The sequence below is a fragment of the Alnus glutinosa genome, chromosome 11 (assembly GCF_958979055.1).
Source record: "Alnus glutinosa chromosome 11, dhAlnGlut1.1, whole genome shotgun sequence".
Lineage (NCBI taxonomy): Eukaryota > Viridiplantae > Streptophyta > Magnoliopsida > Fagales > Betulaceae > Alnus > Alnus glutinosa.
The window spans coordinates 23039391-23067015 of NC_084896.1; the positions used below are offsets into that span (position 1 = coordinate 23039391).

General features: G+C 35.7%; 3 protein-coding genes across 6 annotated transcripts; all 3 read right to left on the minus strand.

The window, feature by feature from the left end:
• Window positions 1–5164: 5164 nt before the first annotated feature.
• Window positions 5165–9216, minus strand: LOC133880894 (protein SHORT HYPOCOTYL IN WHITE LIGHT 1). Its single transcript, XM_062319851.1, has 4 exons — window positions 8902–9216; window positions 8596–8811; window positions 8433–8498; window positions 5165–5637 (listed from the first exon to the last, which is right to left on the minus strand). The coding sequence occupies exons 1-4, from the start codon at window positions 9067–9069 to the stop codon at window positions 5482–5484; spliced, it is 606 nt and encodes a 201-aa protein (XP_062175835.1). The 5' UTR covers window positions 9070–9216; the 3' UTR covers window positions 5165–5481.
• Window positions 9217–13125: 3909 nt separating this feature from the next.
• LOC133881236 (F-box protein SKIP22-like) lies at window positions 13126–18166 on the minus strand. The gene is made up of 3 exons (XM_062320171.1): window positions 18140–18166; window positions 14585–16055; window positions 13126–13599 (listed from the first exon to the last, which is right to left on the minus strand). Exons 1-2 carry the CDS (start codon window positions 18164–18166, stop codon window positions 14748–14750), a joined length of 1335 nt encoding a protein of 444 aa, XP_062176155.1. The 3' UTR covers window positions 13126–13599; window positions 14585–14747.
• Window positions 18167–19179: 1013 nt separating this feature from the next.
• LOC133880980 (F-box protein SKIP22-like) lies at window positions 19180–23874 on the minus strand. Of its 4 annotated transcripts, none has more exons than XM_062319950.1 (4): window positions 21985–23874; window positions 21539–21677; window positions 20653–20863; window positions 19180–19525 (listed from the first exon to the last, which is right to left on the minus strand). In XM_062319950.1, the coding sequence occupies exon 1, from the start codon at window positions 23809–23811 to the stop codon at window positions 22243–22245; it is 1569 nt and encodes a 522-aa protein (XP_062175934.1). In that variant the 5' UTR covers window positions 23812–23874; the 3' UTR covers window positions 19180–19525; window positions 20653–20863; window positions 21539–21677; window positions 21985–22242. The 4 variants fall into 4 exon arrangements, with proteins under 4 accessions (XP_062175934.1, XP_062175932.1, XP_062175933.1 ...); XM_062319948.1 differs by adding an exon at window positions 20425–20463 and having other exon boundaries at window positions 21539–23874; XM_062319949.1 differs by adding an exon at window positions 20368–20463 and having other exon boundaries at window positions 21539–23874.
• Between the last annotated feature and the right edge of the window lie 3751 nt (window positions 23875–27625).

Consider the following 27625-nt stretch of genomic DNA (forward strand, 5'->3'; position numbering starts at 1 on the left):
CATCTCTAGACACCAACCACAAGATGAAGGCATGCTTTACTAAGATGTAAAAAGAGTCAGTGGTTTATATAACATAGTTGGACCCAAATCTATAGGCTTAAGCTTTTGGGTTAAGCGGTGTCAACATGGTATACGTTATGAGCTTACTAAAAAATGACTTTCCTAGGAATCCCCAACAATGTTTTTAGAGCAAAAGTTGTTTTGTTTCTTATATCTTTGGAATTTTCTAAAATTTTCAACATTGGCAAATATACTCAACTTCTACTTTTGTAGGAAAATGGAGCTTTGTGAAGAAATGATCAGATTCCAAAAAAGTCTCATTTGTGATGCCCCTGTTGAGCATTGGCTTTGGCAGTTTGTGCGAGTATATATGTATTTTGTTGGAATAAATCAAACTGATCTACGTGTTTAATTAAGACAATATCTCTTCCTACAAACATGTATTTAAGCATATAGCAATGCACCAAAATTATGAGAATATGATGTGATTCTAATATGTAAGGATTACATCTATATTTAAGTAGGAGATATATCTAAGTTGGAGATATATCTAATAAGAGTAGAGTTTGAATAAGAGTCTTATCTCTTCTAACAAAAGAAGACGAGTTGCGATTAGTTTCAATTCAAGCTCTCTTGAAAGATCAGTAGGATTCTAGTTGACTGGTAGAAGCAGTGGAATTCTATCTTTGCTAGCCTATTTGTTTATTTAAGGAAGCAAACAATGAAATAATAAGCAGGTTGAATATTGTTTGGTAAATACAGTTTATTGTGTTTTTTAGAGTTCCTTGTTCACCTGAAACAACCTTTAATTGGAAGTTACGATTCCCTCGAATGAGCCAATCTATTCTTTTATGTATTTTGTATTAATTGGTTCACATCATAATAACGAGGAGCTATTATTTTCTGAGCCCAATTCTTCTTATTCTTTCTTTGTGCAACCTCAAAGGACTTCCATTTCCCGAAACCAAATTTCATTTGGATCTTTTCTCAAGCAGCACGCGTGCAACGCATCAAGTTCAGGTTTTTCCTTGGCAATGTGGGCATGTGTTAAAATTCATGTGGCCACGCTAACACCAATTGGAGCATTTTCAAGGGGGGCGTAATTTCTTTAGAGGCACCTCTCCAGCTCTCTCGTCGCAACACCTTCATCATTAGTAGTACGTTCCTTGATTCACTAGAAGCCTTCCTCGTATTTGTTCTCACTATTACTCTTGATGGTATTCTTATCACATTTTAATTTTTGGCTGAACAATATATATTTTTAGTTTCTAAAATATAAGATAATTACTTTGAATGGTACTATGATTAAAATTAAGAATTTCAAGGATGAATTCCGTTGGTTTTTTAATATTGGCAAATTCGGTGTCAAAATTTATTTGGTTATTTTAAGAAAGGAAATAGCCGAGTAAGAAAAAATATTGCAGAATATATGAGATGTGAAAAATATTATGCATATTTAATTGTTCCTAATTGGTTCTTATTTTGTTGACAAAAAGATTCTTTTTCTAGACACTGACTTAACAGGGACACCGTAATTACAAAGAAGCTTTTAGAAGAATATTTATAGAATATATTCTCCTTTATGGAAATGATTGATGGTGACAAATATCTGTACAGAATATCTTTCAAGAAGGCAAGTTCATGCTGAAAGAAAGATTTTGGAGACTTTACAATTCAGAGAGTTAGTTTGCCTTAGAAGCTGTCCGGATGCCAAGTTCAGAAAACTCAGAGTCCCCAAACGGTTCGAATGCTACACCAGACGATGAAGTCAGTAGCTCAGGGTCCAGAAGGCGTCCAGACCGATCAGCAGACGCTAAAGTCAGTGAGTTCCCATCACCAAGGAGATCGGACGCTAATGCTATAGGTGCAAACGGTGGGACTTCCCAAAGCAACCGTTCGGACGCTATGTTGCTCTGTCCGGACACGCTTCTCCAGAATTGACACGTGCTTCTCCAGATTTTCATTATTGAAGTCGGTTGCTGTTCTCAGTCCGGACACATCAGCAGTCCGTTCGAACGCCACCCGTGGAATTCCGAATTCTTTTAGAACTAGGATTTTTGAAGCCTAAATATAGAGGCTTAAGGGGTGTTTATTTGTAAGGAATATCATATAAACTCCAGTGTGCTAAGAGATGATGTTTAGGCAGAAACAGTGTTATGTGCTAGCTTTCTTAGAGTTTATTTTGTGTGTTGTGTTATCAACCTTTGAAGTCTATCTTAGGGAGGAGCCTTAATGTAAAGGAATCCATAGAAGACCCCTTCAGGTAGGAGACCTGGTTGGGAAGCATTCGTGTATAGATACATGTTAGAGTGCAAGATACGACCACTGCATTGGGCGTATGTGAGTGTTACTGTCTTATTACTAGCTTTGTTTTCTAATAGTGGATTTCCTGGATTTGACTGTTCTGAAGTGGTTTTTCTCTTAATTGAATTTCCACTTCATTACCAAAATATCTGTGTCTTCTATATTCCACATATTTACATATTTTGGTGTTTGGTTAATTGTTCACACGCACACAAGGGGTCACAATTTTTTCAAATTCAAAACGTTTTAATTCTAACATTAAATTTAAAGAATGTCATGGTTTGATTTTTTCACCGTTGGTTCGTGATCAAGCAAGGCAAGCTCTTGTTGTTTAAAGATAAGATTGTAGAAATTTAAAACCAAGCACACCTGGTTGCAGTTACAACTGGTTGCGGTTGGCCGGTTGCGGTTATTTGGTCAAACCACAACCGGGGTGCCCGTTTATATCCATTTCAATAATCACAACTGGTCTACTGGCTATATATTAACTGGTCTATCACCAGTTATCCGGTTATTGAAAACCAGTAATATATTAACCCTCACGTAAAAAAAAAAGAAAAAATCCCTCATGCAAATACACTTGGACGGAGAAGCGTACCATATCAAACCATTCTAAGAAAGACATCATGATGTCTAGTAACGGTTAGTATATAACCCATTATTGTTGTCGCCCAAGTAAACAGAGCAACGACCTACAATTTACTACCCTACTAGATTCAAGAGTTGCTTCATTACCTACTTCAAATGGAGATCTCATATCTCACCTTGTAAGACCTTATTCATGTTTACTAATGAAGGCCATTTCTGTGATGAGAAATGCTAAATTTTTCAAATGATGTGTGACACATCATTTAAAAACCAATTTTTTTTTTTTTTTTTTAAAAAAAAAAAAAAAAAAAAAATTGGAATTGCAAAAGTCTATTTTGGCCCAGGGCCATACTTGTAGGTTTGGTTGTGTATGTAGCTTTTTAGTTTTGGTAAGTTGCATTTTACTGTTGTCAGTTCCAGTGCAGCCCGGATCTTCTTCCTTTTATTTCTTATTTTGTACCACAAACCATATCCTTTTTTGTGAAACTTTTAATCTATATATATATATATAACTGGTTACCAGTTACTTGGTTATTAACCGATTTTTTAAAATATTATAACTGGAAACCGCAACAAGGTTCTCGATTACTCGGTTATCCAGTTGCAGCTATTTTCAGTTTCTTGGTTTCTTAATTTTTTTATTAGCAATTATTAGCGATTACTAGTTATTTTTAGTTAATAACCATCCGCTTGTACACTCCTAATTGTGACGTGCGTTTTACGTGCAAATGATAAAGCAGGATATCATCACTTTTACCAATGCAAGCAACCATGAGTTCATGACATTTCACAGCACCGCAAAAATTAAACCATTGCATCATGGGTCTCATTTCGACAGTGGTGGTTCATTGCTGTAAATTTTTTTTTACAGAATTTAATCCAAGGGTTTATTTCTGAAGTTTACAGGTGTTAATTCGTTTTGGTGTTTTGAGTTATGGATATAAAATTATATAGATCAATTTTAATTCGAAGTATAACGTATTTAATTAAATGTGTCAGACCCTTCAATCTTAACCTGCTAATTTTATATTAGTTTAGTGAATTATATCAAAAATTATATGGCGTATCGAATTTGGGCCGAGACGCACAAAAGTAACAAAACTATATATGTAAATCATAACATAGCCTATTTAATTAAACGGATCAGACCTCTCAATCTTAACTCGTTAATTTCATATATAGTTCGTACCAAATTTGCAAGTCATGTAAAAAATAATCAGTCCTAAATTTGATAGTTGTTGATAAGTACATAAAATAATGCTAGATTTATAACTGATCTATACTTCTTTTACAATTAGCTAACACACTTCAGCAAGTTATAAATGAGTTGTAATAGATCTAACAGTTTTCAAATTATGTAAATGCGAACGTGGAACTTTTGGCAGATAGAAAAGCTAAAATAATTTTAGCATTTAGTAGGATTAATGACTAATTAAGGAATTAACGGGCGTCTCATGTATACTGAGCCCCTCCAATCTCCATATTGTTTGATGCAACAATCTGTGCAAAACCCATCTTTGCGAACGAATCCGTTTACCAAAACAGAAAGTAATCAGCACAAAAGAAAGAATATTGCAGGTGAATCACTTGAGTAAATTCTTAAACCGATCGAAAATGACAAATTTCCTTCAACTCAATCTATAAAAATGTCACATGTTCATTTTTCATGTGAGAATCACTCTCACATATTTTTTAAATAGCAAGGAGAAAGTTAAAATAGGCACATACTTTTTTAATAAAATTTCTTACATGTAAAATAGGCACATGACATTTTTATAGATAGTTTGAAAGAAATTTTATCCTAGAGAATCAATTATGGGATGGCTCCCATTAGCAGTGGCATCAAATGAGCAATGAAAGATCTGGCTTTGGTGCTGTAAACAAAAACTACAGCACGTGCGTAATTTTTTCAACGGTCAATATTTAATTTCATTCTCTTCCTCTTTTTCATAAAAAACTTAAAATTAAATCTGAATCGTTAAAAAAACTGCATGTGCTGTAATTTTTTTTACATCATCTAAGCTAAATCTGACAAAGCAAGTGGTACTGTCAAATGCTAAGCAAAATAGACATTGAAGCACTTGATTTTCAGGGAAGAGTCAAAAGCAGAGTGAAAGTAAACAAAGCACAAACCATGAAGCAAAACTTGGAAAGCCACTTTGTTGGTTTAATTGGGGTTGCTGCTCTAGTCAACTAAGAATGGATAGAATTATAAAAGAACATCTGGTCAACATGAAGACCAAGTAGCTAAATAAGTTTGAGAAACTAAACAGACCCAAAATTTCTTTTATAAATACCCAATCACAAGGATCAAGCTTGATGAGATACATGTATATCTGATGTGTGATGATACAGGGGTTGCCTGGCATCCATACCTATAATTTTAGCTCTTATTCATCTCCTCTATATGATACAAGATAATGAGAATGAATTCTTCTAGATCTTCATGCACAACGCCATCGTTGTATCATCAAAAGCACAAAAGTAATTTCCAACATCCTTGATTTTGACAGCTCCTCTTATTAAGGATGTCTTTATTGTTGTGCGGTGTGACATTTTTTAACATTTCCTAATCCTAGAAAGGACAAATCAAGTTGAAGGCTGTGTACCCGTCCATGCACGGTGATCACCATCAAATTCATTCACCTTCTGGTGGCGGCCTTCTTGTAAGTAAGTTATCCCAGTCCATATCCCACGAATAAGTAAGATGCTTACAAACACTACACTTCCAAGAGTGCAAATAACCTGGATTTCACACACGGCGAAAATGAATAACAAATTATATTTTTTTTTAAAAAAAGTCCAGGGACCAAATCAATCTCAAACAACAAAAAGTACCACAGATTACTTCAAAGAAAAATACCAAAAACAGGAAATGCAGCATTCACCCACAAACCAAGCTCTGGATATCATGTTTCTTATCTTATTAACGGTATGCATAACTGCAGCTCAAGCCACATCAGGAATATGACAATATTTGCATAACTTAGATGCAGCACAATCTTAGAGACCATAGGGCGCCACTGAGCTTTCCACAAAAGCCATATACTTGCATTAACCCCATTGCTGCCTCCGTTATCATGTGGAATGCATCACAAGAACAAATTCATTATTCTTTAAGCTTATCCTACAGTTGACTATTACCCACATCATATGCATAGACGAGGATATAAAATTAAACAGTTGCTTACTTCCTACATTGGACTTGAGAGCCCAGACATTCATGGATGCATAATCAAATTTAGATGATTGGAAATGACAAAAAGTACCGGGAACAATAAATAAATTAAATAAAAAAAATTTCCCCTGCATAGCCAAGAATCTCCCAACCTTATACAACAGGCAAGATACATACTACTAAGACTTTACATGAGCTCTCAGACCATTGTTTATTAGAGATTATTCTATCCATTGTGGATGATCCTCCCTTGTCTGCAGTGTCTGCAGTGAAGGCTGTTTCTCACTCCTATTTGGGCTGTAGCTCCTCAGACATTCCCGCTGGTGTCGAAAGGTGAAGAGGTCAAGGATCCCTCCTTGGAGTTTACGGATGCTTGTTAAGCTTGGGCGTCCAAAGAACAAAGCTATGAGGGAGTTATGGAATCTAAATAGCTCCATTAATTATGGTAATGCAAGCGTGTCTTCTCGGCGAAGGAAAAGCAAGGCTCACGCACTGTAACGTGTATGCTCCTTGTGTTTTCTAGGTTTGAGGGTCCTACGGTTGAGGGTTTTTTTGGGCTTTCTCTAGCGGGCAGTTTCGTGTTTTCTTCGGGTTTGAGGGTCTTAGGGATGAAGGTTTATTTGGGTTTGTTTGGATTTTTTCTTGTGGGCTGTTTTTTGTGGGCAGTTTTCGTATGTTCCTGTGTATACTCCCTGTACATGTAGGGGTGCCTTACGTTTCTTATAAAATTTATTACTTATAAAAAAATAATTAGAAATAAAATCTTCATGAATAATTATAAAAATGCCTTTTAGTGATAGAAATAACAATCCCTAAGTAAGATAGGCCAAATAAACATGAAGAAGGGGCGGACCTACCTTAGCAGTTGGGGGGGTCTTTGGCAATCCCAATTTTTGTTAAAAAAAAATCCTCATAAAAGTATTATTTTCTAGACCTTGGCCCCTCAATGATGACTTTTTCACCCCCTAGATGGCTAGATGATTTAGCTTTCTACTCTACTACTATTTATATCTACGTATTTATTTATTTACGTAGGTTCAGACTTCCATGCAAAAATTCTTGGTTCTGCTGATGAACAACATTGACACCACCGATAGCAATGCCAGAAAATTCTTGATGCATTTGAACAAATATGATATTTGGAGGCATATGTGACAACTCTGCATTTTATACCGAAGATGTAGATCATGCTTATGGCCACATCGTAACATGGTGCTGTCACAGAAAATAATACACTTGAAAAACTTCAAAAACAAAAAAACAAAAAACAAAACAAAAAAAAAAAACAAAAAAACAAGTAAAATACGAATGGAATTTATGGTGCATTGTCACCATATAGCCCTAGGAACAAGATAAGGAGACCAAAATTTAGTCATAACCCCATGTCCGCAGAAATGTGGACTAGATTAATCTAGAACCTAATACACATGCACGTGAGTGAATGTATCAAAGACATGAACAATTTGGGTCATTGAACAAAATTTGGCAGTGACCACTTTTTTTTTCCTGTACTGTAAACTCTCTCCCTGACCCACGAGGAGCAGAAACTGAAAATTAAAATCAATACCCCTGCTTAGTATGTGGGCAACCTTCCAGCAACCTCTCTCTTGTTCTAAGAAGCTAGCTACTACAATGTTGTTGATATGAAAAATTTATTCCACCCACCAACCATAACCATAACTCAAATTTGACTCATGAGTAATGCTATTTAATAGACTGTTATACGGTTGTCATACAACTGAGATGCGTAATAGTGAAAATCAACCCTTGGTTTTTCTGTTTTTTACTAGTGCTACTAATTCAATGGCTGATTTTCACTGCCATATCATCAAATTGTATGATAGTCTAATAAATAGCACTACTCTAGACTCATACTCCTACTACAAAAGTTGCACCTTCCATCTAGATTTGGCATACCTCAGCAACATCTGACTCTAAGTCATTCCTCCACAGTCCCGATTTGCATTTAAACTCTCTCTTTATCTATCAATCCAACCTATAAAACTGATACATTAGTGTTTGCAAAGCTTGTACAACTTTGTCCTGAAGCCAACACTAACCCCTCTCCAAACACAAACACACACACACACACACACACACACACACACACACACATATGTAGTTGTTTACTTTTCTTACTTCAATTCCTTTTTAGAATTGGCAATTACTACTTAAGTTAGAATCAGTAAAATTTTCACAAGTAGCTTGAAACCAAGTAGAACCATTGCCTAATGTAGACTACAGAAGCACTTGTAATAAGAACAAATCACAAGCACCAAATGCCAATTACATAATTTCCACTTCTGAACTAAAAACAACAAAACGAAGCAATACATTCATATATATACAGAGATATCATTACCTCAAGAAATGCCTTCAAGACCCACAGAAATGCCAGAACTAAGACTCCATTGACAGAAAACCCGACCTGCGTAAACAAAAAAGCACATCGCTACTTTAGATTTCTATTTGTCTGTCTTTTAGAGCAGAATCGGAGCTAAAGGGGCCAAGCGAGAGAGTTTTACCAGTTTGGTAGAAATAGCAATGGGCAAAACTGATCGTACGGCCCTGCGGGCTCGCCTGGAGATCTTCTTGAAGACGTTCTGAACAAACCGAACAAGCAGATCGAAACTCCTATCTTCGTCCTCGTCCTCGTCTTCCTCTTCATCCTCGTCATCGTCGAACTCGGACACGATCGAACGGCTCCAATTGCGAGGATCATCTCCAAGACCTTCACTGCCCTAAAACCCAAAAATTTAGATAATTAGTTACAAATTAAGAAGAAAAGAAAGAAAGGAATGGATTCAGAGAGGGAGGGAAAGGAAAGGAACCGGCGGGAAATTGGAGTTCCGTCTAGAAGCGTGAAGACGAGGGAGGGTTTCCAAGGAGCGGAATTGACAGAGGGAGGATTTGAAAGAGAAATTGGTTGGAAGGTTTCGCCGTTGGTATCGAGGGAAAGAGGAGAGCGAGGGGGCCGAGAGAGTCACCGACAATGACATGACGGTGACGGACCTGTGCACTCACTGGGTCAGTGAGAGGTTGGTGGCTCTGGTTAGTTTGTGACGCCGAAGAAAGGGCATGTCGTTTAGTTCTGGGTGTCCCAGATACGACATGACCTTTCTCCCACAACATACACTCGCAAAGTCAAAAACCACATGTCACGCGCCCATTTCAGCCGGGCATTTCCGACCAAAAGAACATATTGTATTACGGTGGAACAAATGATCTATTAGTCTATGTGGTTGATTTAAATTATAAATTATTTATTTTAGTATTAAAATGAATTCAGAGATCCTTATAATTAGCTTAATTTACAAATCATTCCCTAGAGTTAAATTTCGTTAAAAAATTTGACAGATTCTGTTAAACGCCACTTCAGCACCAATAAAATGACGACACATGTTAATCTTAATATAAAGATATAAATCTATTAAAAATATAAATAAATAAAACTTATTTTTTTATTGTCGCTGATGAGGCTATGGTGTGGTCTTTTACAGAATCAGTCAAAAATTTTAACGGAATTTGACTTTAGGGAGTGATTTATAAATTAAGCCAATCGCATGAATCTCTGAATTCATTTTGATATCAGAGGGAGTGATTTGTAATTTAGGCCACCCATAGAGATCAATAGTGCAATTTTCTCTATTATGTAACGATGAATCAGACGACTACTATTTTATTTTTATTTTTCTACTTTTAAAACAAAAATATTATATAAAAAAAAATCCAAAATACAAAACACCGCTTGGAACACAATTAACACGTCTCAAAATATAAAAATAGTTTTTACCACGTCATGATATCTTTCAAATATAAATAAAAACACATTAACAAAACTTGCATGGAACAAGATTGGAGGGTTTGAAAACATATCTACTAAAATTTCTATAGGGGCTCATATTAAAGGTCACACGGGTTACCGATGGAGATTTTTTGAAAGAATCCGGTCAATGTTGTGTTACGGGTCTCCATCTTACGACAGAAGGAGTCTTGCAGTAGTATTTTCTTAGGATTTAAATTAGAATAACTTAAAGGTAATAAGTTATCTTTATTGATAACATTGAGATTAAGTTTAGGATTTAAATGTTAGTCATAATATGTAATATAATTTTTGTATAACTCTAACTATTTTTTTTTTCCTTAAAATCAACCATAAGTTCATTAATAAAATAAAAAATAAAAGGCAAAAATTATTAATATTCAATTCTTAAATTGATTTTGAAAGTAACAAATTTTTTCGGACTACCCTTAATCTATCTGGTACGTGCTTGAGATATTAAGCCGTAAAATATTGCTGCATTCAAGTAACAAGAATATATAGCCTAGGGCTGGGAAGTAGGGTGTACAAGGGTTTGTAGTTTGCAGAAATTCTAGTGCTCTAAAACACACAAAATAAATTATAATTATCTAAGACACTTCTAATTCGAACAACAAAAGGAATATAAGCATAAGCATTCAAGTAACTCTCGTAAATTTCAATCCAAATTAAAAAAAAAAAAAATCAAATTACTTTATACTTTTCTATTATGCACTCCATATATATATATATATCATTTAAATATTTTTTATTTACTTTTTATTTATTTTTTTTTCTTTTTATAATTACTTTATTATTTCTTTTCTAACTATCATATTTTTCAAACCGTTACTTTTCAAACATTTTTTTTTTTCAATGGTCACCTTTCTAATAGTCATATTTTTCATCGATCGTATTTTCCGACGGCTATATTCTCCAACGATCATATACTTTCAATATAGATAGAATTATTTTCTCTCTAATTTTCATCCATCTCAATCCAAATTTTTCTTTCACCATTATTTGTTGTCATTCTATAGATCATATTATTGAATTCAACGACCTGCTAAATGACTCCTCATTGATGAGGAGTTGAAAATAATTTTAACTTTTGCTATGAAAAAAGAATGATTGAATTGTGTAAGAGGATCAAGATCTTGTTATGGTTCTGATCGACGCTGCAACACTATATGGAGTAATTCTTTGCAAGACCAAAAAAACCTCTTTCGTGCCTATTTTGTTGAACCACCTGTATATCTTTCCAATGTATTTCGGAGGAGGGTTCGTATGTGTCGTGAACTTTTTCTTAGCAATTACTTTGCAGTAGAAGATCATAAACCATATTTTGTCCAATTTCCAAGGAATAAATGTTGTTGGAAGGCTTAGGCATTCTTTCCTACATAAGATAGTTGCAGCACTTAAGAAGCTTGCTTATGGAGTAACAACAGATTTTATGGATGAATATCAATTGATCGGAGAAAGCACCGTAATGGAGAGTTTTAAACTATTTGCTAAAGCGTTAGTTTCGATTTTTTCGCACCAATACTTGAGGTCACCAAACTAGGAAGACGTTGCAAGATTGCTAGCAATTGGCGAAAGCCATGAATTTTTCAGAGATGTTGGGGAGCATCAATTGCATACATTGAAAGTTGAAGAATTGTTCAAATGCTTGGAGAGGTATATAATCTGGTCTATGGACAAAAAATGCTTTTTCGAAGTCATGGCGTCCTACGATATATGGATATGGCATGCGTTTTTTGAGTTACCAGGGTCTCACAATGACATTAATGTGTAAGAACGGTCTTATGTATTTACCAATCTGGTTGAAGGTCGTACTCCTCTGGTCAACTAACTCAATCAATGGTCATGACTATACAATGGGATATTATCTCGTCGAAGGATATATATCCTTCGTGAGCAATATTTGTAAAAACAATTCATGCTCCACAATGAAATAAGAGAACATTTAATTGGAGCTCAATAGTTGACAAGGAATGGCACAGTGCGGGCATTTTTTAGTGCTTCAAGCACGATTTGCAATCCTCCTCAAACATGCACGTTTTTACCACCCTGAAACGCTTAAAAAAATTATGATATCATGCACAGTATTGCATTACCCAATCAAGCAAGATTTACAGCTTTTAAATTTGAACTTGAAATATTTTTTCCCATTCAGAAGAAGAATTTGCATCTTTGTAAAGACAAATTTTCCACCATTGAGAGCAGCAACTAACTCAAACAATAGGATTTGAATAAACATTAGTCTTAAATCACTGCACTTATTCAAATGATCAGAATCATGCATCAAAATCTTTTCATCCCACTGCGTAAGGCTCCCATACATGCTCTAGAGGAGAGCATAAGTGCAGACTGTGCAGTGCTCTTCCGGCTCTAGCTCTAGCAAAAGGCTTGCTACTTGACTAGCTAATTCAATGTCACGCAAAATTCCTACAGGCACCAAGAAAAGTCTTCCACACCATTGCATCGGGATCAAAAGGCATAATTGCCTCAATTAAAGCTTTTGCCTCATCTAAGTTAATTTACTTGGAAAGAAAGTGCAAAAGTGAGAGAACGTTGCTTGGTGGGGGCTCATTAAAGTATTAATTAAATGAATAAATTCATATATATATATATATATATATATATATATATATATATATATATATATATATATATATATATATATATATAATTTAAAATTTTTGGATAACTAGTAATTTAACATGGCTATAAATTAAATTGAAAATAGCTCATATTATTCCCAATTCCTAAAGCATTTAGCATGTAAAACATTTATTGTTTATTCAAATAATTTGCAGAGGATCACAATGTTACATCATGTCATGTTATTTTATCTTATAAAGTTGTTAAACTGGGTAAAACACTTTATGAATGGGCAGAGTAGTAGAAAATGTAGCCCAAAAAGGCTCTTTCAATAGTGGCATCCAAAATACCTATTCGAACTCAATTCATTATATAAGGATAGGAACGTAAAACAAAGGAAAGAGGTCTTGGGAATTAAATTAAATTGAAAAAAGTAATCCTTAGGTGTTTAATTAAATCACAGTTTAACTTTTTAAAATCGGGTTATTTTAATTGACTAACCGACTAGAACCCCTATCAACTAATTTCTACAGTCATATCCATATATATCACAATCGTCAGGCCCAATAGAAAGCAGAGCTACAATGCTAACAGGTTAAAGGTCTTTCCCATCTCTCTTAATCATAATTTGACACTAAAACAATTTGGAGGCTCATATGTGAAACTTCTTTTGACAACTCCATTGTTGGCACCCAATTAATGTAAGCAAGGTATAATACTAACAAGTTAGAACCACTACCAACTAATTCTACAGCCATATCCATGTTATATCACAAAAGAAAGCAGAGCTGCAAATATTGCTTGTGCATAATACAATATGTCCTCTATTCTCTTTCTTTTTGATATGCCTTCTATTCCCTTTCAGAAAGGAAAGGCACTTTAGAAAACTTACAAAGCATTGTCGACTCCATTGAAGCTGCCATCAGCTACAATAGCCATGCGTGCACAAGAGATGTCAAACATGCAATAGCCGTGCGTGCCACTGGAATATCAAAAAAGCTCTCTTATTTGGAAGCAAAGATTCATAGTTATTCATCACTCCCAGGAACCCTGTCCAATTGAATGGCACAAGGAAGGATGGGCCAAGTTTGACACCATATCGAGCTTCTGTTACCCTGGTGGCTATCTGCAAAAACAGAAAATACGGCCTTCAATACATTGTACATGCAGAGAGGTGTTGCCAGTTGCCACAAAGCAGATAAAGCATAAGTTACATTTCGTTGCTTAAATCCCAATCTCACAGAACTTCTACAATTTTGTTGAACAGTCCAGGTTATATACCACTTTTACAATAAGCACACACAATGCCATTTGATTACCAAATAAACCAGTTTTATGATTAGGAATGACTACAGCCAATGGTTTCCAGATTATTTGCAGTAACCCCATATAAGTGCAAATATTCAAGAATAAGAGCACATGCTTCTTTTGATGAGACATTGCAACCCCACCATAACAAGGTTATTTTACCTTATTCTCCCTTCATTAGTCTGTATTATTAGAAGTTACACCCCATGAGACCCTTATTTACAATTTTTAGCATATTCAAACTTTCTTCCCAAACTGATGTAGTTACTATTATAGTCCCTAGACTTACACAGGTTTTCCAACATTCGGTCCTGAACTTTGAAGTATAATAGGCTCCAAACAAGTCTCAGTCCCAAATTTTCCAGCATGCTCAAAACAAGTAGGAGAGATACTTAACACATTCAGAGCAACTACAACTAAAATAACCTCATTCATTAGCAACAACCATAACGGTTTAAGGTTTTCACTACTAAAATAACCTTGAATCCTTCTTGTTTTTCTTTATTTTCACTACCCAGTATTAAAAAGCATATAATCTTGTCAGTTCAACCATACCCATTTGGTAAAAACTTCTTTTCTTTTCTTTTTAAGTGGGTAAAACTTCAATTTTAACAGAATCAAGCTCAATAATCAATTTGATAGCAGTAAAACAAGAAAATTATGACCAAAAAAAAAAAAAAATCACCACACCAAATGTACCTGTAAATTAGAACAAAACTGCACTTAAAAGTACCACTACTAAGAAACAAAACTTTCAATTCTTCCAAAAGTAAAGTCATAAACACTACCCACAATGACGATACCTGAGCTCCTCCCTATAAACGTCAAAACCAGCAGGAACTTTCAAAGCATTCAACTGTCCTCCTGTGACCCCTCATTCTATTGGTATGTCAAACGTGAGACTTATTTATATACATAAAAAAGACTTTTGGTTAAATTCCAGGGTTCAGTTGCAGCACCGGACCACTAGACATTGGATCCTCCTAGACGACAATGGGGCGTTAAGTTCAGCCGCGGCAGTCGAAGCCGCTGAACCCCTCTGGATGTTCTGAAAGGAGAAGCTACGGCAAGACCCGGCATCCGGTCATGATCTCCGCCCACCATAGGAGCGCTAAATGGATCCTCCTGGATGAGAAAAAGCCTTTCAACTCTATACCGGCCAAGTTTTTCCTTCTTCCTCTTCTTGCTTCTCCCCCAAAACGAAGCAAACCTAGCCTTCCATTGATCAAATCCCTGCGCTCCCTTCGCTCGTCCAAACTCCTCATCAAATTTCCGTTTCCACAACTCATCACGTGAAGACAAATACCTCAATTCGGAACACACGCATCCCACCATTGCGAGATCGACACCGTGAAGAGATTCCAAAATCTTAAGTTGAAGCTCCGCGGGGAGGCGCATAAAGCACGGTGGAGGGGCGAGACCAGTCTTTTCACAAAGATCAATCAAAAGTGGCAATACAAGCCCATCCTTCACCATCTTCCAAAACTCAAAAATCTCACTTTCTGGGTACCCATCTTCTTCGTTAATGCTATCAACCGAGTCACTATTATTAGCTAAACTGATCGCCGGCACAAACCTATTCTCATTCAAACACACCCGATGCAACCCCGACCCGCCGCCCTTAGCCAAAGACCCATAGATAATGACGAAGTGCCCTAAACTCTGAAACTTCAAAAAAACACTTTCAACCACATTACCAAAATTACAATAGCCATGTCCTAGAAGCTCAGGCAGAGTATACCAGAGCGAGACCGAGAACGCGTTCGAAGGCCACTCGTCCGCAAGGTGAAACCGGTCGACCCGCATGCCCGAGACGGAATCGAATCCAACGAAGCCGGACTCCAAAAAAACAGCATGAACGGCGATCACCAACAGCGAGTGGTCGCCACCATAGTCGCCCAGCTCCTTGCTCCGCTCCGAAAACTTCTTCCCCGTTGAAACCGACCCATCATCCACCCCCATCGTTTCAGCACAGGAAAATTCTCGGGTTCCTTCGTTCTCCGAATTCAAAACCACAGAACCATCCTGTTCCTGAAAACTCTTCGAATCGCTCATATCGGAGTCTGCAATCTCAGGCCTTTGTACGGACAAATCTCCACCTGGGTGTCTTGATTTGAAGGAATTTGATTTTTTTTTTTTAAAAAAAAGTTTGATACACTGAATTAGAGTTTTTAAACTTTGAAAATAATTGTAAAAATAATGAAAACCCAAAAGAATTAAGTGAAAACCCAAAAGAATTGACAATATTTCACACAAAGAGGCCAAAAATATTCGCTACGGTACCAAATTTGTTAATCTTATTCGAGTTTACTTGGAGCAAATCATTGACTTGTTTATTTTTTAAGAGTAAATTTTACACCCAGGAAAAAAATTGAAGGCCCAAGGAAAATATAAATTTTGAGTTAATCTTTTCTTAATAGCTAAGCTAAGTTTATTTAAACTTCTCCACCAATAATAGCCAAAGTAACTATTGAAAAAATACAATTCTCTATTTTAGCTATTATTATTTTTTATAAGTAATGTTTCTTATACACACTTTGTACATAAAATTCTACGATTGACACTTGTTTAAAAGGCATTAGGAGGGAAAATGATATTTAAAAAAAAAATTAAAACAAGTGTCACGTAGAATTTTGTGTACAAAGTGTGTGCAAGTAGCATTACTCTTTTTCTATACTCTCTCCAACAGATTTTCTATTCTACTCTTTATTTTTTTTAAATACTAGTTTTTGCGAAGAGAGTGAAAGAAAGATGGAGAGAGAGAGAGTGTGAAAGAAGGAACGGAAGAGAGAGAAAATAATAAAAAACTGTTTGTAATGTGAATAGTGAATAGGCTCTTTTGCCTATTTACTATTCACACTAGAATGAAAAATTCTGTTCTCCCTATTTTGCTAAAGACGAAAAATGATTCATAATAGTTAAATTTGATTATTATAAGCCAATTGCTTATTCTGTTGGAGATGGTCTTCAAGTAGTTGAGTTTTCTTAATAGCTAAATTTTTTATTGATGGTTAAGTAATGGTTCGTGAGCTTGTAGAACTTTTATAAACGGCCTGAATGTGAAATTTCATAAGTTTTTCATTCCCTTGTCTTCTAGCATTTAAAGAAAGATATTTGAGAATATTATTATTGAGAAAAGAAAGAAAGACTTGGAGAGATTCTGCAAACTATGGGGCCTGCATAAAAGTTCCTCTATGAGAGGAAATAAGGTCTTGGTCAATGGAGAATAAAGGAGTTAAGAAAAATGGTGAATACAAATTTATGGACTTTGCAATAAAATGTTATTATTTGTGATAGTGAGTCATGTTATTTGTAATATGTTTATCCACAGAAAGTGTAATACACTCCTAATAAAGAGGTTTTATTTTTGAGATTAAGACAAAATTATAATATTTTATGAATAAATAATAATTTCAAAAAAAAAATAATTAAGGAGACACGTAATTATTATGAAAATGAGTTAATCTCTCATCCTATTGTTTCCATTGATATCTGCAAGTGTTTTGCTCTCGTTAAGTTTTCATAACTATTGGCTTATATTACCATTTGATATTGACTATTTTACTACTTCAAGCTATGGGTACGAAGTTATATACGTAGTAAAGATAATGCAAAGGAAATGATGTTTTAATTTTATTACATACGTATAAAACTTCTATGTTTTATGTGATTTGTGAGCAGCTATGACATTTGATAAACTCCTTTTGTGAAAACCATGCTTGAGTAACAATTGTATAGTAAACACTAGTTAGATTTTAAAATGAAAGAGGAGCTTGTATCAGACACATTAAAGTCAAAATGTTTTTCCTTGCTGAGTTGTGAACTCACATATCTACGTGCAAAATTGTGGTTAATTTTACAGGTGTCGGTAAGGAAGCTGTTATCATCAACAAGTATGCGTGCCTATATTATTATTATCCAAGAGTTTGGTAGAAGACCTCAAGCTTTTGAAGAATTAACTTAAGCTAAGTCATGAGTAGTTGTTTTAATTATGCACGCATGGACAAAACCAAGATTTTTCCTTGAGGAAGAAGAGTATTTCTAAGTTCCTTATGGCACGTTTGGATGTAAGTTAAAAAATAAAAAATAAAAAATAAAAAAATAAAAAATCTACTTGCTACAATGTTCGGGTTTAATACAACCCGCATTTAACCCGAATTCAACCCCATTTTTAACCCGAATTACCCAAAATTTCAACGTCAAAACCCAAATTCCAAGGTGTCAGACGCATTTTGTTTTGTCCCACAATACTTTTTTGTTTTTTTCCAAGGCGTAAGAAGTGTTTTGTTGGATGGCAGGTGTCACATCGCGAAAATCAGATGCAGCGTTTTAGTTTTTTTTTGGATGGCAGGCATCACGCTGGTCCGGTCCTTGGCGGCGAGCATCTAGTCCCTATGATCGGATCCGGAGTCCTTGTATTTGGCGTCGATCTGGAGGAAGGTGTGGACGTACTTGGCAGCCGACTCGAAGTCCTCAGTCTCCAGGGCCTTCTTGACGCCATCAATGCAGCTAGAGCGGTTGACAATGGCGTCGATGAGGAGGAGTGGAGTTGACACCACAAGGTCAAGCTCGTGGACCTTGCGACTGACCTGGTCGGCCAGGTCGCAGGTGGACGACACGCTGGCCACCATGTGCTGGGAGTTCGCGGCCATGATGTCGAGGACCTTGGCAAACTTCTGGAGGTGGACAAGCTGCTTGTCGAGGTTGGAGCGCTACGAGAGGAGGTTGTCCAAGTCCAGGTTTGGGTCATGGCCTCGAAGTCTGTCAGGCTTCAAATGCGCTCCAGTGCCTCTGCTAACTCGAAATTCATCGACATCAAGGAGTTCGTTCCGCTGTCGTCGTCCGATTCCACCATGGCTCCGATTGATCCGTTCAGCGTTGACCCCATTTCCTTGAGATCTCAATCTCTCTCTCTCTCTCTCTTCTTAGGAGACAACCACAACTCTAGCTGTTCGGTCAAAGCCCATGAAGAAAATCCGTATAATAAGAAATGGTTGAAATGCCAAAAAAAAAAAAAAAAAAAAAAAAAAATCCGTGTTTGATAAAATCGCAGTTTTACTTTTTAAAATCGTGTTATTTTAACCAGCTAACCGACTAGAACCCCTATCAACTAATTTCTACAGCCATATCCATATATATCACGATCGTCAAGCCCAATAGAAAGCAGAGCTACAATGCAAACAGGTTAAAGGTCTTTCCCATCTCTCTTGATCATAATTTGATACTAAAACAATAGTCTCCCCAAGGTTGTAACTTTTGGAGGCTGACATGTGAAACTTCTTTTGACAACTCCATTGTTGGCACCCAATTAATGTAAGCAAGGTATAATACTAACAAGTTAGAACCCCTAGCAACTAACTTCTACAGCCATATCCATATTATATCACAAAAGAAAGCAGGGCTGCAAAGATTGCTTGTGGATAATACATTATGTCTTCTATTCTCTTTCTTTTTGATAAGTATGTCTTCTATTCCCTTTCAGAAAGGAAAGGCACTTTAGAAAACTTACAAAGCATTGTCGTCACCATTGAAGCTGCCATCAGCTACAATAGCCGTGCGTGCACAAGAGATGTCAAACATGTAATAGCCGTGTGTGCCACTGGAATATCAAAAAGAGCTCTGTTATTTGGAAGCAAAGATTCATAGTTATTCATCACTCCCAGGAACACCGTCCAATTGAATGGCACAAGAAAAGATGGGCCAAGTTTGACACCATATCGAGCTTCTGTTACCCTGGTGGCCATCTGCAAAAACAGAAAAAATACGGCCTTCAATATATCGTACATGGAGAGAGGTGTTGCCACAAAGCAGATAAAACATAAGTTACATTCCGTTGCTTAAAATCCAATCTCACAGAACTTCTACAATTTTGTTGAACGGTCCAGGTTATATAACACTTTTACAATAAGCAAACACAATGCCATTTGATTACCAAATAAACCCGTTTTAAGATTATGAATGACTACTGCCAATGGTTTCCAGATTATTTGCAGTAACCCCATATAAGTGCAAATATTCAAGAATAAGAGCACATGCTTCTTTTGATGAGAAATTGCAACCCCACCATAACAAGGTTATTTTACCTCTTCCTTCGTTAGTTCTGTATTATTAGAAGTTACACCTCATGAGACCCTTATTTACAATTTTTAGCATATTCAAACTTTCTTCCCAAACTGATGTAGTTACTATTATAGTCCCTAGACTTTCACAGGTTTTCCAACATTCGGTCCTGAACTTTGAAGTACAATAGGCTCCAAACAAGTCTCAGTCCCAAATTTTTCAGCATGCTCAAAACAAGTAGGAGAGATACTTACACATTCAGAGCAACTACAACTTGTAATACATAATCCCTAGACCCTACTTCTACACGCTGTGAATGGGTTTGACCTCAATATAGACATGGATGTCTCACTTCTAAGAGTATCCCTAGATAAAATAGCTTCCTTAAAAAATAGGAAGGGAGGATAACATTCCATTCCGACCCAAGACATATAATTCCTCAAAATGAACATATTGAAACATTCATAATGTCCCAAAAATATCTAAAAACATGCAAAACTTTCATTCTTCTTTAGTGTTTGGGCACCTCTTTTAGCAAGATACAACATAAAAGTAGTAGAAGAACTTTGCAATTTCGCACTACCATATCTTTCATCTCTCTGATTAGTCTTCAATATTGGATCTGCATTCAGAATGTTAGAATACAAATTATTGAGACCTCCATGATACGAGTAGTTATTCATCCAAGCAAACAGGAGTTACAGGATAAATGGAAAGTACCAGTTAAAACAACAATAATTCTAAATCAAAAGTCATACAGTAACATAAGATATGTATAGTAGAGTATGATGAGAAGGTACATATAGCATACCTCATAATCTCCCAAAATGGAAATGAAGCCAGCAAACAGAGGCACAATATCAGCTAGGTAACCATCAAATGTAGCATCAGGTTTTAAGAAGAGCTATTGTTCCAAAAGTTGTAACACATACGACTATCGCACTAACAAAACCGCAAGGGGTGCTCAGCTTGGTTGATTCGAACTGGAGGTCCATTTCTGATTTGGGCTGCACCACACAAGCCTTCAAAGAAAAAGAATTATAAACATCAAGTCCACATGACAACTGTGACAGCTTACAAGAAATAAAAAGCTAACAAAGAAGAATACTTCCGATATCTAAGACATAATATTTTTTCCCCATTAATAAGAAGCTACTGGGCTAATATACACAGTCCATGGAAAGACTCAAAAAAAATCCCCTTCAATAAGGCATAGCCGGTTAATCTAGAAAGAAAGTCTCAAAGGAGACTTAGCCTCCAAAAGTGTAGGCTTTAGAATCCGACCACTAATTTGAATTTGAGACCTCATTGCTACCAAAACAATGGCCTTCGACCACTTCAGGACTCAAACCGACAGTCACATGGTTGCAATAAAGCACGCACACCTTTACTATATGATTTTAAAAATTTTGAGCCCAAAAATTACTGTCATGTCTGTGATGAAAACAATTTAAACTGAGCATGGCCTTCTGCTGTATTATTCACAATTATCAGGCAGTCACGCCACTATTCCAGAACAGAGTTTAAGAATCTATTTATACAGCTACAAAGAATGGCCAGAAACAGAGAAGATATAAGCGATTCAATAAATTCATGGGTAGAAATTCTTGACAAAACATGTGGGCACATAAATCAAACATCCAAAATGCAATGTTAAAAAAATCTAATGCAATGTATAATTTTGATAGCATACATACCTGTTTATAATGTCATTTGCTTTTTCTTCGATGAACCATAAAACTACCTCCCTCCCCGCCGCTTCAGATAGCTTCTTCTTCAGTAGGGAATTACCTCGTTAATGGGTCTCCTCAAATTTCCAATAAAAATTACCAAAACCTTGAACAAAGCACACGCTGAGCTCTCAATAAGTGAGTGCAATGGCCTCATTCATTAGCAACAGCCATAACGGTTTAAGGTTTTCACTACTAAAATAACCTCGAATCCTTCTTGTTTTTCTTTATTTTCACTACCCAGTATTAAAAAGCATATAATCTTGTCAGTTCAACCAAACCCATTTGGTAAAAACCTTTTTTTTAAGTGGGTAAAACTTCTATTTTAACAGAATCAAGCTCAATAATCAATTTGATAGCAGAAAAACAAGAAAATTATGACCAAAAAAAAAAAATCACTACACCAAATGTACCTGTAAACTAGAACAAAACTGCACTTAAAAATACCACTACTAAGAAACACAACTTCAATTCTTCCAAAAGTCATTAACGCTACCCACAATAACGAAACCTGAGCTCCTCCCTGTAAACGTCAAAACCAGCAGAAACTTTCAAAGCATACTGTCCTCCTGTGACCCCTCATTCTATTGGTATGTCGAACGTGAGACTTATTTATATACATAAAAAAGACTTTTGGCTAAATCCCAGGATTCAGTTGCAGCACCGGACCACTAGACATTGGATCCTCCTAGACGGCAATAGGGCGTTAAGTACAGCCGTGGTGGTCGAAGCCGCTGAACCCCTCTAGATGTTCCGAATGGAGAAGCTACGCCAAGACCCGGCATTCGGTCATGATCTCCGCCCACCATAGGAGCGCCAAATGGATTCTCATGGAAGAAAACAGGCCTCGGACGAAACACTATCTGCCGGCCAAGTTTAATCATCCTCTTCTTCCTGCTCTCCCAAGACAAAGCAAACCTAGCCTTCCATTGAACAAATCCCTCCGCTCCCGCCGCTCGTCCAAATTCCTCATCAAATTTCCGTTTCCACAACCCATTATTTGAAGACAAATAATTCAATTCGGAACACACACATCCCACCCTCGCGAGATCGACACCCTGAAGAGATTCCAAAATCTTAAGTTTAAGATCCGCGGGAAGGCGCATAAAGCACGGTGGAGGGCAGAGACCAGTCTTTTCACAAAGATCAATCAAAAGTGGCAATACGAGCCCATCCTTCACGATCTTCCAAAACTCAAAAATCTCACTTTCCGGGTACCCATTTTCTTCGCTAATGCTATCAACCGAGTCACTATTAGCTAAACTGATCGCCGGCACAAACCGATTCTTATTCAAACGCACTCGATACAACCCCGACCCGCCCTTAGCCAAAGACCCATGGATCACGACGAAGTGCCCTAAACTCTGAAACTTCAAAACAACATTTTCAACCACATTACCAAAATTACTATAGCCATGTCCTAGAAGCTCAGGCAGAGTATACCAGAGCGACACCGTGAAAGCCTTCGAAGGCCACTCATCCGCAAGGTGGAACCGGTCGACCCGCATGCCCGAGACCGAATCGAATCCGACGAAACCGGACTCCAAAAAAACCGCGTGAACCGCAATCACCAACAGCGCGAGGTCACCACCATAGTCGCCTAGCTCCTTGCTCAGCACCCTCCTCAGAAAACAACGCTCCGAAAACTTCTTCCCCATTGAAACCGACCCATCATCCACCCCCATCGTTTCAGCACCGGAAAATTCTAGGGTTCCTTCGTTTTCCGAATTCAAAACAACTACAGACTCGTCCTGTTCCTGAAAACTCTTCGAATCGCTCATATCGGAGTCTGCAATCTCAGGCCCTTGTACGGACAAATCTCCAATTGGGGTGTATTGATGTGAATGAATTTGTTCTAGGGTTTTAGATTCTCGAGGAATTTCAGATGGGTTTTCTAGATTTGGGAAATTTGGAGCCAAGGTTTGAGGAGGTTGTTGTACGGAATTGGAATTGGAATTGGGCGTTAGGATTTGCGAAGAGGAGGAGAAGCCAGTGGGGTTGAGGGTGAAGAAGATAAGGTCACCGGAGGTGATACCGAGGGACTGGAGGGACGCTTCGGGTGAGGACGCGTGGAGCTCGTCCTTGCGATTGAGGGAGAGATGGATAGAAGAGGAAGAGGAAGACGAGATTGATTGAGATAGGGTTTGCTTGAGTTGTTGGAGAGTAGAGGGAGTGGGTATTTCGATTTTCAGGGTCTGTTTGGATTCGAGGGATCTTATTCTCAGTTTCATGGTTGCCATGGGAAACAAGCAAAAGAGGAATTCGATTGGAAAACTGAAGGTCTGAAACCTATAAACGACGGGGTAGGAGACTGAGCGTGGGTTTTTAATGTTTTATGCGATCCGGATAAAAAATAAAATAAAACCGAATACATCCCTTAGTTCTCGCCACGTGTATTAAATCCAGTGAATCTGCCACGTCAGCATAAAACACTTTTTTGTAAAAAAAAAAAAAAAAAAACTTGATATTGATTTTTTTTTTGTAAAGTTCTTTGACTTAAAAAATTCAGTTAATAGATAATATCTGCAACTCTTAAATAATTTATCCAGAATAGAGATGGATTTAATCTTAAATTTCGTTCACGAATGCAAGGAGATTTCTAATCACCTCTATCTTTAGCCAATTAGTTTTATTATTATTATAATTATAATTATTATTATTATTATTATTCAATTACTTCTAAACTATTTAAATGATTAAATTTAATATTTATTAATCAACGTTTATAAAGTGTTAAGACTCGCAACATATTTTTATGAAAGGTATGGGTATCAAAATGCTATTTTATAGATAAAATATCCATGTGTGATGACAAAATGTTTTGACGTTCTCATGAGCGATTACTTATCTCAAATGCTCAAATCCCGCTACAAACATCTGGAAAGGTCAAACTTCCAGTTTTGCAAGTCCACACTTTAGTATTAGCCACTCATCTAAGCACAAACCACAAACACATCTTAAAAACCCTAAACACAAGAAATCCTAATATGAGTTTCTAGACCGGGTGATCGATCACTGTCGGGCAGTGATCGACCATAGGTTGTTCCATAACCCATTTTGGGTCATTCTATGTCCCAATACTCAACCAAAATTCACCGGCACTAAAGGGTCCTAATTAAGAGCATTCTTAGTTGGGGTATACATGTGGATATTCATGCGGTTATTTGCGATATCTGCACCCGCATCTACAAAATGCGGATATCACTTTTAGATATCTGTATCTGCGTAAGTTTTTTGCTATCCGCATCCGCAAGGTTTTTAAGTGCGTTTATTATCTACTATTCGCAAATAGATAATGAGCCTATTTTAAACACTTCTAAAAATAATTTTCACTGGTTTTTTAGTCTTTTTGGCTTGTTTTGAAAATATAATGCAACACCAAAAATATCTAAAACCGAGAAAAAAAAGAAAAGAAAAGAAAAGAGAATGATAGATACAACCTCAAAATATTTATGGTAATTAATGCTCATTAGCATGAAACCATTCTCCTTGCTAGTGCTCGAAGATAGGTTGATTTTCTTACTTTTTTTAGTTTTTGAATTCATTTTTAGGAAAAATTTTACATAATTATCTTAAACTTTCATCACTTTTGTAATTATTTTTTCAAAGTTAAAAAACTAAAAAACTCAAAAGGATTAAGTAAAATTTTTCCTTATTTTTATTTGCATTAACTTTGACAATATTTCACACAAAGAAGCAAAAAGTACCAAAGTTGTTCATCTTATTCGAGTTTACTTAGAGCAAATCATTGACTTGTTTATTTTTGAAGAGTAAATGTTACACCCAGGGAAAAAAATTGAAGGCCCAAGGAAAATATAAATTTTGATTTAAGTTTTCTGACTAGCTGAGTTTTCTTAATAGCTAAGCTAAGTTTCCTTATTAGCTAAGCTAAGTTTCCTTATTAGTTGATCAGTTTTCTTGATAGCTAAATTTCTTGATGGTTAAGTTATGGTTCACGAGAATGTAGAACTTTTATAAATGGCCTAAATGTTAAATTTCATGATTAAGATCCTTTATAATTATTTGTTTGAATTTAAAAAAAATCAGGCAAGTGATTATGAGAGATTATTTGAGGGACTCATTTGACCGGATAAGTAGATGAGCAATCTAATTTTTATTTGGTCAGGTGGGTCTTATAAGTGGTCTCTCACAATCACTTGTTCAAATTCTCTTAAATTTAGACAAATAATTATAAAGAAATATTAGTATTGAGAAAAGGAAGAAAGACTTGGAGAGATTCTGAAAATTAGGAGAGGAAATAAGGTCTTGGTCAAAGGAGAATAAAGTTAAGGAGTTAAGAAAAATGGTGAGTACAAACTTATTGACTTTACGCTAAAATGTTATTATTTGTGATAATGAGTACTCATGTTATTTGCGTAGAAAATAAAAATGTGGAACCATATAAGTTGAAGAAAGTAAAAAATAAAAATTGTATAGAAAATTATTGAACTTTTGGACAGTAAGGCGAATATTAATCTGTCTCTTAAACAAATATTGCTTCTCACTTAAATAATAAATTTTGCAAAAGGGAATAAAACAATTCTGTCCTTATAATACAATACTGCCTGTATGTAATGTGCAGATTGCAAATTCTGAACACTACTTTGAATAAGAAATTTTGTAACAACAGAAAAGAAAAAGAGAAGGAAAAAGATTGACAAAATATGCTAGAAAAACATAGTTTTATATAAATTACAAAAACAGTTTATTACAGTTTCTAATTGTTGAAAAAACAGTTTTTTGACTGTTAAAAAATATAGTTTATAACGGTTGAGAAAACAGTTAAGTATTCAAAAATATTACTATTAGAAAAGCATTTGTATACATCAGAAAAATGTACAAATAAACAATAAGCTCGTGTGCGACAATAGCGACTAAAAGACACACGTGCGTGCGACGACCAGTGCTTTGCATTGGGTGACACAACTATCACATATGTACTCAAAATCCTATTTAATATAAGAGCAAGATAAATGCTTATAAAGTACATACAAAAACTCATAACTTTTCGATATGGGAGAAAGAATAATTGAAAAAATAGAGAAAAAGTTGAAATATTCAAATTGGACGGAAATTTAAATTTTCATGAAATAATTTTGAACAATTTGCAATATGTTTTTCCATAAAAAGTGTAATACTTTCCGAATAAAGAGATTTTAATTTTGAGATTAAGACAAAATTATAATATTTTATGAATAAAGTAATAATTTTGGAAAAATTTAAGAAGACACGTAATTATTATGAAATGAGTTAATCTTTTATCCTATTGTTTCCATTGATATCTGCAAGTGTTTTACTCTCGTTAAGTTTTCATAACTACTGGTTTACTTTACCATTTGATATTAACTATTTTACTACTTCATATTATGGGGTATGAAGTTATATACCTAGTAAAGATAATGCAAGGGATATGATGTTTTGATTTTATTATATATGTATAAAACTTCTATGTTCCATGTGGTTTGCAGAGCAGCTATGGCATTTGATAAACTCATTTTGTGAAAACCATGCTTGAGTAACAATTGTTTAGTAAACACTAGTTAGATTTTCAAATGAAAGAGGGCTTTGCATCGCACACATTAAAGTCAAATGTTTTTACTAGCTGAGTCGTGGATTCACGCATCCACTTGCAAGATCGTGGTTAATTTTATAGGTGTCGGTAAGGAATTTGTTGTAGTATTATTGGTATGGTATCTATTATATTTTGATACAAATAAAACAAATATAATTTTGAACATTCTAAAAATATGCATTGCAAACTAAACAATTTTTTTTAATGAATATAAAATAAAACAAAATTCTTCATTAAAAACTTAAAGCAATCAACTAAATCATCAGATTCAACTAAAAGTATTTTGTTAAGAAGTTTAAAATACCCCCTTTTTTTTTTTTTCTTTTTCCTTTTTTGATAAGGAAAGAAGTTTCAAATACTAAAAGTAATTTGTTAAACTTCCTATCAGTTACCCTATATTGGTTCGGTAAGAAATTACATATATGTCCTTATGTCACATTTAATTTATTATAACGGTAACGGTTAAATAATTACTATAACGG

What these genes read in the sequence shown, in the direction of transcription:
- LOC133880894 (XM_062319851.1), bottom strand. Translation starts at nt 9,069, where the DNA reads ATGTCATTGTCGGTGACTCTCTCGGCCCCCTCGCTCTCCTCTTTCCCT. An exon ending in TTGCTATTTCTACCAAACTG is followed by an intron (nt 8,499 to 8,595) that starts GTAAAACTCTCT and finishes TTGTTTACGCAG; the next exon opens with GTCGGGTTTTCTGTCAATGG. An exon ending in TCTTGAAGGCATTTCTTGAG is followed by an intron (nt 5,638 to 8,432) that starts GTAATGATATCT and finishes TGTGAAATCCAG; the next exon opens with GTTATTTGCACTCTTGGAAG.
- LOC133881236 (XM_062320171.1), bottom strand. Translation starts at nt 18,166, where the DNA reads ATGCTCGCCGCCAAGGACCGGACCAGC. An exon ending in CCGCCAAGGACCGGACCAGC is followed by an intron (nt 16,056 to 18,139) that starts GTGATGCCTGCC and finishes TTGGTACCGTAG; the next exon opens with CGAATATTTTTGGCCTCTTT.
- LOC133880980 (XM_062319950.1), bottom strand. Translation starts at nt 23,811, where the DNA reads ATGGCAACCATGAAACTGAGAATAAGATCCCTCGAATCCAAACAGACC.